Source organism: Rhinolophus hipposideros (genome assembly GCF_964194185.1).
Source record: "Rhinolophus hipposideros genome assembly, chromosome: 5".
NCBI classification, from domain to species: Eukaryota; Metazoa; Chordata; class Mammalia; order Chiroptera; family Rhinolophidae; genus Rhinolophus; species Rhinolophus hipposideros.
Genome location: NC_138051.1, coordinates 61,912,812 through 61,930,771, shown reverse-complemented (window position 1 = coordinate 61,930,771; position 17,960 = coordinate 61,912,812). Strand labels below are relative to the sequence as shown.

Here is a 17,960-nt window from a genome sequence, read left to right as displayed (position 1 = left end):
GAAGAAGATGAATACTGATATTATATAACTAAGTACTAACTTATGTGGTTCAGGCTGTGCTTACTGTAGAAGAGGAGAGAGCAATACTGGCCTATCCATACATTCTTTCTAGGGGAATATAATACCATTAGCAATAATTCCTTCAGATATAATTAGCAGTGAAGGTATCTTGTCTACCAACATAAAAGCCACACCTTTTAATTTCTATTTTTCTAGCAACAATCCAGAATATAACAAATATGTGAGGAATCAGGGAGTGGAATATTCAGGGAAAAGTATGGGAGTTACGAAGATTTCTTTATAACACTTTTCCCAATTCAAATCCATAATGGTTTATTAAACAGCCCAGAAGGCTGTTTAATAAACCAGGTGCTGTGCTAGACCCATGAGATTTAGATTGAAAAAGATACAGGTCTGGGTTAGTTCACATTCTTGTGGCCGTGTGGGGCCATCAAAGCCTGTCTCTTCCTATGCTTGGGCTTGTGGTAAAAACAGTCAGAAACAGAAATACTGAGTAGATAAGAGTGCATAAGAAAAAAAGAAAACAAAAGTGTGCTATTACATGACAACTAACCCCAAGGCTGTTGGGTGTAACAGTGGCTTATGCCAATCCGGGTTTGTTTTCCCACATACGAAGTCTGGAGGTAGGCAGTTGATCAGTGGCTCAGACACTCATCTCCTTTCTGTCTTCTTGCTTTGCCATGCTTTTGTCCTCAAAGTTGTCACCTCATGGTCAGAAAATGGCTGTCCAAGCTCAAAACATCACAACCATGTTTAAGGCAGCAAGGATGCGGAAAGATGCCGCTATTCCCTTTAACCACCAATGTAAAATCCCTCCCAGAAATGACTAGCCTTTCAGCAGACTGATGGTGGTTTGGTCAGAACTATTCTAGATGGCCATCTCTAACTATAAGAGAAGCTAAGAAAGCAATCATCTTCTTACTTTTACAGCAGATTTGTGCAAGGGAGAAGGAGGTTGGGAATAAGTGTTGAGTAGCTAACCTACGCTTTTACTCAACACCTGGTAAAAAAGAAGGAGTGGATATTATTGCCATTAACTGAAACTGAAAACTCAGAAATTCTGAGTAATGGATCTAGTTCTTCTAGAGGTGGGTTTGAGGTATCATCCAAAAGGGATGTTCAATAGGGAGTTGGATATCAATGAAAAACTCGGGTGAAGGGACAGCCTGGTGGCTCAGGTGGTTGGAGCTCCGTGCTCTTAACTCCGAAGGCTGCCGGTTCGATTCCCACATGGGCCAGTGGGCTCTCAACCACAAGGTTGCCAGTTAGATTTCTTGAGTCCCGATTTCTTGACTCCCGCAAGGGATGGTGGGCTGCGCCCCCTGCAACTAGCAACAGCAACTGGACCTGGAGCTGAGCTGCGCCCTCCAAAACTAAGACTGAAAGGACAACAACCTGACTTGGAAAAAAGTCCTAGGTGTACACACTGTTCCCCAATAAAGTCCTGTTCCCATTCCCCAAAAAATCTTTAAAAAAAAAACACCTCAGGTGAAGGCTTAGGGGTTGGGCTATATTTAGAGGTCATTAGAATATAGGTAGGATGTAGGGTGGGGTGCCCTACATTTTAATGACCTCCAAATATATCCCAAGCACTACACAGAATTTCTGAGATTTGCATGGTTTTTTGTCCACCTAACATAATTTCAGTTTGGCCCAAGTCTGTGGAGATGTGCTAATTTATACAACTATTCTTTCTACATGCTCACACACCCATCCTGGAATTTAAAGGATAGTAAAGTTATGCAAAGAATCACTGTGTGCAACAAGAACCAGAACATTTTCTGCCAAGCGTACCTCCAACACAAATATGGACACACATCAGTCAGTGCTATACTTGCTCTTAAATACCAACATCTATTTGCCACACTGTGGAGCAAATGTGTTTTCATTCTCTTGATTAAAATAACAGGAACTATCATCATTCTGAAAGTCTTGGTGTTTATTATAGAAATATAGCCATGCAAAAACACAACTGTGGAGACTCTTGCGGAGGTCTATCGGCAAGGCATCTGGTACCATCCCTGGCTTGGGATAAAAATCCTGCATCTAAATAATCTTACCTCTCAAGCAATGCTCAGGTATACTGTGAAGACCCAATCCAAGAGGGCTAAAAACTTCTACAGAAGTCTCCTCTAACCTCCAGCCTGAAAGGGGCCCTCTCTCTGCCTTTTCAGCCAGTCTGGCCAGTCACGGAAATCCTACTCTGGAACTGTGGATACAAGAGAAGTATTTCTTCAGTATTTACTTAGACCAGTGAAATAGCTATGACAAATTTTTTCTTTTCCCCAAGACGCAGAGTGACATTTTAAAGTAAAAACCACTCTTTTGGTGCCATAGAGTCTTTTAAAAATACTACTAGAATAAGAGCTCAAAGGAATGTCTGCTGAAGCAAAGCTGTCCAAAGCCTCATATTTCAAGGAGAATTCAGCCACTTCATGCAGACAGGGAGCCAGGACTGCTCAGATCAGCCTCTTCCCTATTGGATCTACTTCTTTGTACTCGGCACCAAATGCAAAAATTTGTAACCTCCTCTTGGTTCAAAGGCCCCTTTTGCTTGTTTTGCTGCTAAATCCATGTTATATTGCAGTGTTGCTTCTTTTTTCATCTTTATGCTTTGTTTTCCCAGATCATGAGTTCCTTTAGGTCGGGGTCACATCTTGCACTCCGTTATTTCTTGCAGAGTTATATTTGTCCTGGTAAACTTGCAGGAAATAGTTTTTGAATGGATGAATGAATGAAAGAATGACAAAAACTGGACAGCAGTGGTAGGTGAGTTGCTAGGCAACCTGGTAAAGAGGATTAGAAAACTCAGGTCAAGTTAGCAGGAAAGGTGGTGCTGGGGAAAGAATGTTTTACTGAGCCAACAGACATGGATCCTAGCCCCAGGTTTGCTTGCTTGTCTTCTCTCATTCAATAAACATTTCTTAAAGCTTCATTCAATGTGCTAGTCAAGCACTGCGGCACGCTGTGAATAAAACAAAGTCCCTGCCCTCAAAGTGTGTTGGTGGTGGCGAGGGGGACATGTGACAATCAGGGATTCTGGAACTATAATGGCCAGCACAAAGCACATGGACACATGAGAAGGGGTTTCTAAATCAAACTGTGCTTTCCAGAAAAGCTTCCTGAAGGATTTTGATTCAAGTCTTGAAGGATGAGTGAGTGTTGGCTAGATGTGATTGGTTGGGAAAAGCATCATAGTAGAGGGACTAGCATGTAAGGATAAACCAAACCATAAATAGGAGGTTGCAATTGAGAACTAAAGTCTCAGCTGAAAGGGGGGCTATGGCCTGAGCTGAACTTAGAGAGGTAGGCTAGAACTACCTCGCAAGGGGCCTTGTGGCAATATGATTTCGTGCTTTAAGAGCAGAGGTTTAGAAATCAGACAGAACTGACTTTATATCCCAGCTCTGGTACCAGCCATGTAACAATAACTGACGTTTCCCCCCCTTCTCAGTCTTAGTTACCTTAGCATCATGTCTGGCTGTATTATCTAGCTATATTGCTGCATTACTTAGCTATTGCTGCGTAACAAGTTATCCCAAACCATAACAGCTGGAAACAATACACATTAAATTCTTGCAGTTTCTGTGGTTCTGGAACCTATGTCCTGCTTAGCGGGGTCCTCAGCATCAGGGTCTAGCAGAAAGCTGCAAAGTGTCAGCCAGAGCTAAGGTGTCATCTCAAGACATGACTGAGAAAGGATCCACTTCCAAGCTTGCTTACATGCTTGTTGGCAGAATATAGTGCCTTGCTGGCTGTTGGCCAGGGGCGGCCTCAGTTCCTTGCCACGTTGACCTTCTCAACATAACAGCTTCCTTCATTAAAGCCAGTGAGAATCTGCTAGCAAGACAGATGTCGTCTAATCACTGAAGTGACTTAGCACTGTTGCCACATTGTATGCATTAGATGTCACAAGGCCAGCCCACACTCCAGGGGAGGGGCTAACACAGGGCAAGGAACACAAGGAAATGGGGATTATTGGGGACCATCTTAGGGTCTGCCTCAGCCCCTACCTAATTTATAGCTTATTATCATGTTTCCCTGAAAGTAAGACCAGGTCTTATATTAATTTTTGCTCCAAAGGACGCATTAGGGCTTATATTCAGGGGATGTCATCCTGAAAAATCATGCTAGGGCTTATTTTTCCAGTTCAGGGAAACATGGTACCACCAAAGAACTGTTGGCGATGATGATGATGATGTTCAGTTGAGAGAGTTGGAAAAACTGGAAAACCAGTGAAGGATTTCATATTAACGAGTAACTTAGGTGACCATGGGCAAGTCAAGTCACCGCATGTCTTTGAGCCTTCATTTCCTTAGTATAATGAAAATACCTATTCCCCCAAAGAAATAACATATATGTGCAAGCTGAAATACATTTTGTAACACCAAATACATAACTCTCCACAGTCTGAGGAAGCAAACGGCTTTGGCCAATTTTCCATTTAGTATCCCTTCTGTGAGTCTCATAAGCTGATATCGTCAAAGTTTTTAGGGTTTGGCCCTGTGGGCCCAAGAGGATTTGTACAACTGGAATAAACACCCACAAAGAGAAATCTATCTTTTGAGCGTCCCTGGAGGCAATTCCAAGGGTTTGCTTTTTTCCTTCTTTTTACATACCTTTGCTACCAAGGACCCCATGGGGGGCTGGAGAGACAAAACAGACTATCCGGGAAACGTCAACTGTTGACAACAGAAGTGGTAATAAAATCTTGTCCGGCTCCTGCTTCGCAGAGGGAATGTTTAGGGTGGATGGGGTTCCCCCATACCCGCGCAGCTGGTTTGTGCGGTTTCCAGTCCCGCGGAGCGGCTCAGGTTCCACCTCGGTGTCCGCTGGCAAAGGCAGCTCCGAAGCCTGTAGGCAGTGGGGAGAGAACCCCTGGTCCCTCCCAGGGTCCCCCCCAGGGTCCCCCCCCCCCACCACCATGGTGCCTCTCCCATTTCTGCTCAGTGCCCAAAAGGGATGCCTCCTCGCATGCCCCAGACGGAGCCGATCACACACAGTCGCTTTTCATGTTCTTCCCGGGTGCGGTTTTCCCCGGGGAAGGTAAACAGCGCTTTCGACCCGGACTGGTGAGCGTTCTGGCCGGGTGGCCCAGTCCTCCGGGAGGAGTCAGCCCCTCGGCTTCCTACAAAGGCGCACTTCTCGGCAGGGCGTCTCTGGGTGGAGCAAAGCGGTTGCAGTGGGTGAGGGTGCGACAATGTCCCTTTGCTCCTCGGCCCGAGGGCTGGCCTCGAGGACCACGGGCTCCCAGGACCCCAGGGCAGGGGGCAAACCGTAACTCCAGCACACAGCCCCGCCCTGGCCGCTCGGCCCCCTTCGCGCTGAGGTCATCTCCCGGAGCGACGCTGCCTTCGGACCTGGCGGGCCCTTGGGTCCCGGGGGCGGGGCTCGCGGGGAACGCGGGGCAGCCCCGACAGGAGGGCGGGAGTGACCCCGGGAGGTCTCGGGGAGAGGAGGCGGGGGAGACGGAGCGGCTCGGGCAGCCCCGGCCGGGGGCTTTTACCTCGCCAGGGGTAACAGCGGGGCCGTTTCCGTCACTGCTGCCTTAGAACACATTTAACGAGAACCAGATGTGGGAGCCGCTGTCGCACTTTCTCAGAGTCCGTGATTGGTCCCTGGCCGAGGGCCGCAGCCAGTCAACGCGCTGGGGAGGCCGGGAGCCCCGCCCCACCCGGGCGCCCGCGGAGATCCAGGTTGGAGGCTGGCGCGGCGCCGCCAGTGGGCCAGCGGGCAGGGCCGGGGCGCGGGGCGGCCGAGCAGTTCAGGGGCGAAGCGAGCATGCGGGGGCACCGGGCGGCTGGGCGGCAGGCGCTGCTGTCGCCTCCGCCGTCGTTGCTGCTGCTGCTGCTGCAGCTGTCCAGGGCCGCGGCGCTGCACCCCGTAGACCTCTTCCCCTACGGGCAGTCGCGGGGGGACCAGCTCCTGCAGGAAGGCGACGACGAAAGCTCCGCCGCCGTACAGCTGGCGAGTCCCCTGCGCTTCTACGAAGCCCAGTTCAGCTACCTCTACGTAAGTTCGGCCTCCTCTGGGTGCGGGATTCGGCAGATTTCTGGCAGCTTCTTCCCAGGGGTCCACGTAGTGTGTGGTTCTCACCGAGCCCGTGTCTTCGGAGGGAAGGAAGTGATCCGCGCGCCTGGCTGTCCCGTAGCGCCCCTGGAGCGGGACCTGGCTTTGCAGCGATGCTGCTGCCGGACCCGCTGCCTTCCCTTACCTCGAGGGAGAGAGCAAGAACTGCTCGCGGCCACATAAGTGCCTGAGGCAGCAATGGAGGTGGGGGAGCTCGGGCGGCCAGTGGGGTTCCCAGTTAGGACAGCTAGAAGGCTGTGCACGTCCGCAGAGCTGAGGGGCTCCCTCCTCGGACCCTAAGATTTTCTCCGGGGTTGTGCGGGAAGTGAGAAGATACAAGAACTAGTTTGGGGGCTCCTGGACCCATTGTATCGCGCTGTAGGGTAGGAGTGGCGGGTGGGACAGTGGCTGAAGTTGCGCTGGTCGCCTTGCACCCGGAATCGGGCTCCCAGCTGATGGGGAAACGGGAGCTTCATGCCCGGGGCGGTTCCCTTCCCTTCGTGCGGAGCAGGGTGGTCGCGCAGGTCTGGACCTGTGGTAGCCGCCCGTGGCTTCCTGCAGCGAAGTGACCATTTGTCCCCCTTTTGTCCCATTCCTCTCCCCCAGGTGGGCACCAACGGCATCATCTCCACCCAGGACTTCCCCAGGGAGACCCAGTATGTGGACGATGGTTTCCCCACGGACTTCCCGGCCATTGCTCCCTTTCTGGCCGACATTGACACGAGCCAGGGCAGGGGCCGAGTCCTGTACCGCGAGGACACTTCTCCGGAGGTGTTGGGCCTGGCCGCCCACTATGTGCGCGCAGCCTTCCCGCGCGGAGCAGCGCACTTCACCCCTACCCACGCCTTCTTGGCCACCTGGGAGCAGGTGGGCGCCTACCAAGAGGCCACCCGCGGGATGCCGCCCTCGGGACAGGTACGTGGCAAGGGTTGCTTGGCTGCTGAGCCAATTGAGGGATAGGCTTGTATTCTAGGCTGGAACCCAGGGAATGGCTTGGAGGTTTTTGAATCTGCCCTGGCGCTGAACTTGATGTATCCTTTGGTGGCACCAGGGCTAAAGTGGCTTGGAAGTGAAATCTCCAGGCTTCCACTGAGGACCTGAGACGTGGTCACTTCTAGCAAGGAAAAGTGCTTAGGGGATAAGAGGGCCCCAGTGCAGATGCAGAAGGCCCTCAGAACATAAGGTGCTTTACTGTTTGGTTGTTTATTTTTAGAATCACCTCTAAATATACAAGAATTATTTCTAATTATATGTTTGTTGAAAGAAAAACATAAGCAAATACAGGCAATTTAAAAAAGAACAACCACTCATTTTCCTATCATTCAAAGATAACCACTGTTAAACATTTTCCTGTGTACTTCCTCCCAGAGGATTTTTCCCCATCAATATCTATATTTATCTGTCACTGTCTATTAACAATGATGGGTTCACACTGCACATACTGTTTTGTAGCCTACTTTCCCCCCACTACATAGTATATTGTGAATATGTTTCAATGTCGGTAAATCCATTTCTACAGCATCATTTATAAGGTCTGCATAATATTTTATCCAGTGTATTTACCACTGTGCCCAGTGGTCATTAAGGTTATTTCCAGTTTTTCATTATAAATAATTTTGTGAAGCACTTTTTTTTTCAAACTAGATCTTTATGCTTGTCCTTAGTTGACATTCCAGGATGTGGAATTGGGGACCCAAGAAGATGCACTTTTTATAAGGTTCTCGGTCACTTTGCAACTTGCCCTCCATGTACCAGGTTACATGCCCCCTAGTTTGCAGGAGACTTTCCTCCATTTGTTTTATAGTCTCTACCTGAGAAAGTTAAACAACCCAAGCTTCCAGTCTTCAGGCTTGGCAACAACATTTAAAGTACTCCAAATGGACATTACATGGGGGCCAGGGTGGCTTGGCAAATGGTGGACTGCCTCATTCCTAGAGTAAGTAAGGGCTTCCTCACGTGAAATTAGACCTGAATCTAAAGTGTCATACTCCAACGGTTGAAAGTCTTACAATTTATCTCTATTTGAATTCATCAAAGTGTTTCTTAGCTACAGAAAGCTGGCATATCTTCTCTCTGAGAGATTAAGTAGTTTGTCCATTCTCACCGAGTAGTTCAAGATGGTGGTCATTCTTGTTTTGTGCTCTGCAAGAGAAATAGTTCCTGAAGGGGATACTAAGCAAAGAAGATCTAGAAATAAAAAGTGTTTGAATTTATGATTTTTTGCCATTCATTGTTTTTTTGTCAGGCAACATCTAGTTTTGTTTATTGAATAATTTCTTAAATATATGATTTGATATTTTAGTTATCCAATTCAACAGAATATATTCAATTCAAACAAATATATTGAGCACCTCCTTTGTGCAGGGCGCACTGAGCTAGATGGAGGGTTGCAAAAAGTTGAATAAAGTAAGGCCCCATCATTATGTTGCATTCATTCATTTTTTATAAATTTAAAAAATACTTAAAATTAAGTATAACTCATCTATAATAAAAAAGTTTAGATTTATTTTAAAATAATAAAATAAACATTATTTATTATTTCACCAACCAGAGGTCACCACTGCTAATACTTTGTATTTTCTTCCAGCCTGTTTTAAAAACGTGTATCTTATATATGGCATATTCATATAGGGGTAATTTACATTTAAACATAGTTGAAATTTATTCATCCAACAAACCTTTTTTGCACACTTGCTGTATGTCAGGACTGTTATAGACATGATGAAAGTACATATTCTTTACTTCCAAGGATCTCATAGTTTAGTAAAGACATTGATTATTTGTTCAATATGATAAATATAGTAGCATCTTGATTTAAGGAGATTAACTCTAACCCTCCCTGGTTAGGGGACGTAATCTGGGAAGGTTTCAGTGAGGAAGTAGCTTTGAATCTGAGTTGATATATCACCCATGTGATGTAAAGTAGAATGTGTCTGGGGCATTACATGAGGTATATTATTACTGAAGAGGAAGGGTGGTGAGACAGGAGGCTGGAAAGACCATGGGGTGGGGCCAGATCATGCTGTGCTGGGAGTTTGGGCTTGGTTCTTTGGCACTGGGCAGATTTTGAAGGATTTTAAGCAGGGGATTGATTTTTCTTTTCTTTTTTTTTTGGTAAAAGAGCTCTTTCTGAGCTCTGTATTGAGAAGGTGAGGGCATAAAAGAAAAGATCGACTGCTTAGACACTTACAATACAGGTTGTTTATTCAAGCTATCCTTTTAATTCTGATAACAATATTCTTTCATACTGTCTTCCCACAACAATCCTATAAGTACAAGACTTTTTGTTTGCATTTCACAGATAATGGCAAATAGAAGTTAATGCTATTATCCAGAATTCTGCTCTTAGTGAGGCAAAGACAGGTTAAGAACACAGATTTCCTGATACTTACTATTTTTTTGATTGTGGTTGCTTTTACCCAGACTTTTCACACAAGACCCATCCCCTTGGCACAAGTGATGAAGGTAGACACAACAATAGTTGTGCTTTTTCCAAAGACTTCCAATAAATAAGGCTGGAGTTTTATTGTCTTGATGTCATCTTAGTACCATAAGAATCCTTGGGACCATATTTCATTCAAAGGAAGAATGAATTTGGAATGTCCTTGCTGCCAAGGACACTATTGAGGTCTCATTACTTCTAAGTTAGTATTTCAATACTCTGGAGAGAATCAGCTGTATCTGTCTTATTTTTTCAACAGATAAAAGAAAGTTCAATTGAGTGAGATGAATAGGGGAGATGAGCAGTTGCACAGAAGCTCTGGGGTGATGAAATCATGCTATAGCTTTAAGTCCCAATCTTGTCAGGGCTTATTTAAAACCAAAAATTACAATATAGACAAGGTGACTTTGTTAATTATTTTTTTCAATTTCATCTGTAGCATGGGAATAATGTATCTCTTATCCAACTTTCAGGTTGGCTGTGAAGACAACAATAACAAAGATAAAAACATTTTTGAAACAAAAAGTGTTTATGAAAGGTTACCCAGTGATTTTGGAAGCAGTGACTCAGTCTTAGTTTCCTCACCTGTAAAATGGTGTAGCATTGCCTAACTTACAGGATTATTGTGAGAATTAACTAAAGTGACATTTTTAGGTAGCCACTGTAGTCCCTTACACCTAGCTGGCGTGGCCAATCTGTGTTCACTTTCGTTGGCTTGATGGGACCAGGTTCTGGTTCTTTTATTTCTTTATCTTATCAGGATGCTGTGATTCAAGTCCTTTACATAAGAACTCTTTAAATACAAGGTTTTCTGAATTGCAATTTCCATCTGGGCTTTTCTGGATGGGGAATGCGGGAAGATTTATAGATTCCATCTCTCTTTCACTTTTCCAATTAAAATCAATCTTCAGACATTGCCATATGCTAAGCTGGCTTCAGAATTTGTTTCATTGACAAAGGAGATGAGGATTCTGTTTGGAGAGAGTATGTTTTTTCAATTACCCATGTTGAAGCTTCTTCTGATTACTTTGAAGAGCTCTGTGACTTGACTTCTTGTTTTAATAGTTCTTTGGAGGTAGATTTTGGCAAATAATACTCTACCTTGCTTGAAAGACTGTGTGAGTTCTGCATGACTTTCTTAAAACTGGACATACTAACCTTATGTTGCAAAGTTAATGGAAACTTGAAGACATCAGAGGAATGGCATCTTTACCATTTAAAACAATTTCACTTGTTGCCCTTGGATATTCATGGGTGTGACAGGACGTTGTAGCTGATATTGCAGGAATGTCAAGATGTAACCACATCTAAAATAGTATGAACAAATAGTGTTTATCAATTCAGTTAATCTGGGACTCCTTGAACTTCACGGAGCAAAGAAGGTACTTCACGGAGCAACAAAATCACGGTATTGACCTTCAAAGAACTTATTGACAGGAGACATAAAAAGGACCAGTGATGACTTTAGCTGTGTTTTTTTGGGGGGAGGGGTGGGGGCAGGAGTATTGTTTTGTTATTGTTTGAGGGATGGAGGTTAGCGAGAACTGGATTACACAGATCTGTGGGAGAATGTTTTCTTGACCTGGATTTTAAGTTGGACTGAAAGAGCTGAAAGAATGGATCTTGAGAATGAGGTAGCAGGAGAGATTGTTCTGAGCAAGGTAGTATCCTGGGAGAAGGCTGGAAGAACTGAGGCTGGAAAAATGGATGACAGGATTTGTGGGGTAGTAACATAAAATGAGCAGGATGGTGGCCATTGGCGACCTCCATGTAGGGATTGAGTCACGTGGACTCATTTCAAAGGATGATAGTAATTGACGGAGGGCATTGGATCCACAGAGAGAGAGTGAGAGGTAAAAGCAGGACTTGTTATAACTTTTTGACTTCTGGAGCTGATGCCCAGGATAGAGGAGGTTTGCAGTCTATCTGAAAGAGTTTAACCTGAGTCTGAGACATAACTATGAAGACATAGAGAATAAAGACAGAAAAGGAAATTCATTAAAGAAAGGCTGCTGAAGTTTTGCTAAAGGTTAAGTGTCTGAAAGCATATAATATTAGGGATGTGACAGCACTAAGCATTTATCTTTGAATGTTTGGCGGGATCTATAGGATTTAGGACAGAAAATGAATAAGGGAAAGTCATGTATGTGACTGTCATACAGGTAACGGGAGACTGAGAATTATACTAAGGAATGGAGGTTAGTATTGACACCAAACACTGGAGGCCAGAAGTCAGCGATAGGACAATTGCAGAGAGCATGTGACCCTAAGCAAGATAAAAAAGAGAACTTTGTGACCCTTTAGGAGTCACCCTACTGATTAATTTTCATTGTGATTTTTGTAAACCACCATAGGCAAATCCCTTTAGGACAGGGATGGCAAGGTTCTGAATTTTTGTTAGATGACTGAAACTAATTAAATAAATTGAAAAAAATTAGGAAATCTGATGGGCATGTTTTGTACCCATCAGCTTTACTCTGCCGAGTGTCGGGTCAGCGTTGACTGGCGATACCCTATACCACCTTCTGCCTGGTCTGCTGAGGGTTCTGGCTTTTCTCTCTTTCTGATAACAGGATGGCGGATACCTTGAAGCTTGGCAGCCACTGACCCTGATCCTCTCTGTGCTGCTCCTCCTTCCATGGAGGCCCCCTGTCTCCTCTATGGGAGATTTGGGAACCGATGACCCTTTTGTGGGGTTTGCAGCCCATGTGAGGTTTTCCCTTCAGAGACAGAGCATGTAGGTTTCTTGCAAAGGCTTGTCTCTAGGAATGTGAAGACCTTTTCGGTCTGGCAGTCAGGAAGGGAGTACTTTGGGAGAAGGAGCAGCCCTTCAGGACTTCATGAAGGGAACTCTTTAGCAATTAGTTGTTGAATTTTGTGGAACTGAAAGAGAACTTTAAAAGTGATCATTTGGTGTATGGGTGGTTTTTAAACAGCCAAAGTCTTTTGGTGTGCACTGTGGGATCCTAAATTCTATTTAAAATTCTTCTTCTATTTGTCAGTCTCAGTGGAGACAAGTAGATTAAATGCTTGCCACCTGTAATAAGTGCTTGTCTCAGGGATGGCTTGTAAAAGACATTGAATACATTTTCACTGAAATGAATTTGTTGACTGACTAACTGAAAGAATAAAACTAAGTGCTAAATACCCAGACACCACCATAAAAGCCAGACTACCCTTTACAGCTCTGTTTACTTTCCCCTTGCCTTCCTCCCCCATCCCCTTCAATTCCTTCACAATCTATAGGCCCTCCTTATCTCATTGAATTTCTCTAAACTTAGAACCAGGATTTTTTTCCTATCTCACATTTATTGCGGACAATCAATGCCAGGAGCTTTGAAAGCTTAGCTGTTTGAAACAGTTCCTTTCTCCTTCCTTGAGTACTTTGCTTTCCCTAGTTGAACTTTATTTATTCTGACTAAAGTAAAACTCTGATGTTATTGAATCAACATTAATTGATGATGTAGTATATCCAGAGGGAGCCAAAAAAAGTATACACATTTTAAGAAAGGAAAAGAACGATTAAAATTACGCCGATGGGAACCACTTTGAGCACCTCTTGTCATTGCAGAAGTCAAACATGACTTGTAGTCATCTTTTGTTGTTGGTATATATTGAATATTACAATTTTAATACAGTTTTTTCCTTTCTTAAAATGTGTACACATTTTTTTTTGGCACCCTCTGTATTACATATAGACATGAGGCAGAACAGCCTTTGTTTACATTTGGCAGAAGTTCTGGCTTCCCAACTTTGAGAAATTCTAGAAAACATCCCTTTCCTTTTGTTTTTGGAAAAGTCAAGCTTTGCTGATGAAACAATCAACAACTACAACAATAAATATACTAACACCCTCTGTTTCCCCGCCCCCCCCACACACACACTCCTTAACTTTAAGTTTGTGAACTTAAAGAAAGAAAAGCAAGGAGCAAAGCCAAGCAAGGTGACCTTTTCTATTTTAGAGACTAAAAGAAAGGTTGTAGTGTTTTGTTTTTTTTTGAAAAGCATTTTACACCTGAGTTTCTTTGTCCTATAAGCAAAACCTCACGACTATACTTTGAAATTAAACATGGAAAGGAAGAATTGACATTAGGAAAGAGCTTGAGCACCATATGGGGAAGGGCCCAGGACAGATCAAAATACAGGCCATGTTCCTCGTGTTGGATGCTTTATGTAGTAAACTGTGATATTCTGGTCTCTGAGCCTAATTTTATCTGTCTAGCGAAATGGGGAGACAATACTACCTACTACTAAATACTTTTTGTGAGTTACATTATTTAGGAAGCAGTGGTTTTTATAAATATCTCCCCAGTTCTCTGCCAACTTGTAAAAGGACAGGGATTTAGTGAGAGAGGTGTTCTCATTCTGGGAGAGAGGTAAATAGCTGGATGTACATGAAGGCAAAAAGTTTTCTTGTTGAAAATCTGAGAGAAACTGGACTTTAAGGAGTGATTCTGTAAGGACCTGGGTGTGGACTTAATGGCTAATTCAGCTTCTGGTCTCTCTTTCTGGGTTGCTTTGGCTCCTGCTGTGTTTATTAGTCTTCCCAGGCTGCCTCTGGGATGCCTCCCCACCCAACCCGAGGTCTTGGGCACATACCCTGCTCGGTGGCCTCTACTCCCTCCTTCAATAACTCTGCTAGAATTGCAGCTGTGGCTGTCTCCCTCTCCTAAGCTGTGAGGCAGAGTCTCGTCCTTTGGTTCTTCAGGACCAAGCATGTCTGGTGCTCAGTGGACACCTGGCTGTTTGAATGAATGTAGAAATGAATTGACGAATCGAATTTGCAAACACATAAACTGCTAACCAGGCAAAATGAGGTGAATGCTAACTAGAAACACCCACAAAGGTGTCATGGAGGGCAGAAGTAAATCTGCAGGGAATCCCAAAACACCCCAGCGGGGCAGCACTAGAAGGTTAGGAGGGTGTCCAGGCCCCAGGAGACTTGAGTAAAAGTATGGAAGCATCCGAGTACATGGGACAAATGGGGAATATTAAATAGTCTGATGGAGATGCACCCAATCTGAACCTGGAAAGAGAAGTTTGGGGCAGGTGACACCTCACCTCAAATGGCGTGCTCAGGAATAGTTAGGATGGCCTAGTGGTGCGGGGTATGGACTTGAGCTGGGTGGCCCACCACCCCGAACTATCTACCTCACCTTAGGCAGGTTTATGAGCCCCGGTATCTTTGTTTCCTCGTTTTGAAATGAGGGTAGGATAACTCTGGTGTCGGTGTGAAAAGATAGATAGAAAAGAGAGTGAGGCTGTGAGAATAGTAAGCAGGGCTTTTGATCGCCAAGGGCCTGCCCACAATGGGCATTCGATAAATAGGTGAAGGAATGAATGATCCAGATGAGCATCGAGGGCAGGAAACGGGGGCAGTGATGGTGGGAATGCACAAGGCACGTTTGCTATTTGCTCTCAGCTCCAAAAGAGGTTTGGATGAGAGATGTTTGAAATCTTCAAAGGTGTTATCTTCTTAACCCGTGCTTTTATTTTTTTAACCTATGCACATTTCAATTATTAATCTAAATTGGTAAAAGATAATAATAATAATAATATACTTATAAAATTACATTATGATATAAAGAGGAAGTGAATTTTATGTAGAAAAACAATTTGGAGAAATCCTAAGAAGGCGGAGATTCCTTTGTACTTTATGATGCTTTGCTTGCATTCTGGCATTCTGGTCTTTTTCTTGTTTGTTTTATTAAGAATATTTCCTTTTTTTTTTTTTTCTTCACAGCTGAATACTTTTCAGGCAGTTTTGGCATCTGATGAGTCTGATACCTACGCCCTCTTTCTTTATCCTGCCAATGGCCTCCAGTTCTTTGGAACCCGCCCCAAAGAGTCCTACAATGTCCAGCTCGAGCTTCCAGCCCGGGTGGGCTTCTGCCGAGGGGAGGCCGGTGACCTGAAAAGAGAGGGACCATATTTCAGCTTGACTAGCACCGAACAGTCTGTGAAAAATCTCTACCAGTAAGTGCCACGGGGCTTAAGTCCTTTCCTGTTGGAATGTAAGGACCCTTAGAAGCTACCCAAACTTGAGTGGCCATCAGACCATTATATGATACCTTGGTGGTTTCTAAGCAAGGAATCAAGTCAAAACCAGGACTGGATTAGACCCTGAGAGGAGCAAGTTCACTAAAATATAAAAGGTCCTTTGTTTTTCTTGATCTATTAGCTGTAGATACCTAAAACAGAAGGGTGTTGTGTGAGAGTGTGTGTGTGTGTGTGTGTGTGTGTGTGTGTGTGTGTGTGTGTGTGTGTATTTGCAGAGCCACTGAGACTTGCTGTGGAAAACATTGCTCTTGGAAACACATAAAAATACCCAGAAATATGACAGCCCTGATTGAGGTTTTTCCAGGTTAATTATTTCACAGGGAATGTTGTGATTTAGTCTTTTAGACAGATACATGTTAAAAGTTAAGTCAAGAGTAATGTAATTAAGGAAACAAAGAGATTGGTAGATTTTTAGAAGTCTCAGGATTTGTCAAGCTTCATTATCTGAAATCGTACTGATTGGTTTTCCACGAGATCACCAGGACTGAGCGCGTTCCTCGGTCCCACCAGTGGCTTACTTTGCGAGTGCAATAATAAGCCCTTTCACTTTTGTCAGCCCACATCACACCAGTATAGGGGTTAGCATCTGTTGATGTTTATTAATTTCAGGGCTTTAAAACATGTTTTTGCTTTTAGTCCTTTCTGAATTTCTGAATACTGGTCTAGAAGCCAGACAGAACACCTTGGCTACTTATCCTCCCTTCACTGCCTCTGAGTTTCATTACATTATTCCTGGATATTCCTTACACATTTGCATGGCATCTGCTCTGCTCAGCTACCAGAGAGAGGGCCCCACGACCAAATATGGTTACTCAGAGCTGACATGTATTGAGAGCTTACGATTTGCCAAACGTTATGAGAAACACATTCCAGAAGCTGTCTTCATTAAAACTCACAGGAATCCTAGGAGGTAAAGTCGACTCTTTTCTCAATTTGATAAATGAGCTTAGGGAAGTAAAGTTGCTATAATCTGTTCTTAAGTGGCAAAGCTGAAAGTCAAGCACAAATCTGGAGCTCTGAACTACTTATTTTATGCTGAACTCTGGTCTTCTTTTCCATTCTTAGGACTCACGTTGGTCATCTTTAGGTCTCCATCTAGGCTGCCTTTGACACTCGACTCTGGAGAAAACTTAGCTCCTTGCTTTTTCTCCCTTGAGTTCCACCTGCCTCATCTACCCTGGAGGCCCTGTACAGGGTCTCTGCTCCTCAGATATTCTCGAGAGCTCACAAAGGGCCAAGCACTTGATAGCAAAGATGGCTAAGACACCGGCCCTGCACACTAGCAACTTGTCCTCTAGTAGACTGACGAAATAAATCAACAATTCCAGAGTGTTAGAATAAGTGCTAACACATACACAGGGTGCAGGAGGCAGTAGGTGCTAAAAAGCCTGTGGGAAAAGAAGTTGTGCTATCCCCTCATGGCCAAAGACCCCTAAAAACATCACACACACACACACACACACACACACACACACACAACACACTTCCATTTACTTCCCTCCATACCTTCCCTCATTTTTATCTTTGATGCTTTCCAGAAACCTGAGTTAACTTGACCAGAGAATAGTTATGACTAACAGAGGGATTTTTCCTTAATTGTAACCCATGCTTCCTGTAAAAAATAAAATAAAATACAAACAATGAAGAATAATGAGAAATAAAAGTAAAAATTACCCATTATCACTGCTAACCAGTGTTAACAGTCCTTCCAGAATTTAGGTATATGTAAAAAATTCTAAAAACCAAAATGGTTCTTTTGCTATACATGTGGCATTTCCCCATTTATCGCTATCTTAGGCCCTCTTTCAGTACAATATCTGTTTATATTATCATTTTAAGGCTATAAAACATAGCATATATGGATCCTCTATTATTAAGACAATAACTTGATGAACATTTAACTTGTTTCTGGTTTTTCCTTTTATAAATATTGTTGCAGTAAACTGCATAATCTATGTTGCTCAGATTCTCATTTCTCTTAAAAGTAGAATGGATGAGAAAAGATATATGCAGTTTAACATTCTGATATATATTAACACATTTCCCTTTAGAAACATTATACCAACTTATATCCTCACCAATCATGTAGAGCTGTGATTGACAGTGTCTGCTCCCTAAAAGCTTCTATTCTTTTTACTATTCGTGCATCTGGTAGGTGTAAAATGTTTGTATTTTTACCCTAATTCCTTTGATTACTACTAAAACTGAATACTTCTTCATGTGTTTAATAGCCATTTATCTTTCTTTTTGTGTGTGTGTGTGATGTGTCTGTCCATATCCTTTGCTATTTTCTTTTTTTTTTTTTTTTAAATACTCTTTTTTTTTTTTCTGGTAATACACTGAGATTTCATGGTGGTTTGTTCCTATA

At 43.7% G+C, this 17,960-nt stretch overlaps 1 protein-coding gene and 1 pseudogene across 3 annotated transcripts in view; one reads left to right on the top strand and one right to left on the bottom strand.

Moving 5' to 3' along the window:
* The window catches only part of LOC308497890 (cytoskeleton-associated protein 2-like), a 122,009-nt pseudogene extending 117,062 nt beyond the window's left edge, over positions 1–4,947 (bottom strand). The window contains exon 1 of the transcript in view: positions 4,790–4,947. The product of the transcript in view is annotated as a cytoskeleton-associated protein 2-like (transcript). The remainder of the gene's footprint in view (positions 1–4,789) is intronic.
* Positions 4,948–5,705: 758 nt separating this feature from the next.
* The window catches only part of NID2 (nidogen 2), a 60,611-nt gene continuing 48,356 nt past the window's right edge, over positions 5,706–17,960 (top strand). The window contains exons 1-3 of one of the 2 annotated variants that reach the window (XM_081049421.1): positions 5,706–6,033; positions 6,697–7,005; positions 15,276–15,508. In XM_081049421.1, the coding sequence (XP_080905547.1) occupies positions 5,803–6,033; positions 6,697–7,005; positions 15,276–15,508 (773 nt within the window). In that variant the 5' untranslated portion in view covers positions 5,706–5,802. The remainder of the gene's footprint in view (positions 6,034–6,696; positions 7,006–15,275; positions 15,509–17,960) is intronic. The other variant, XM_081049422.1, reaches the window with a different exon arrangement.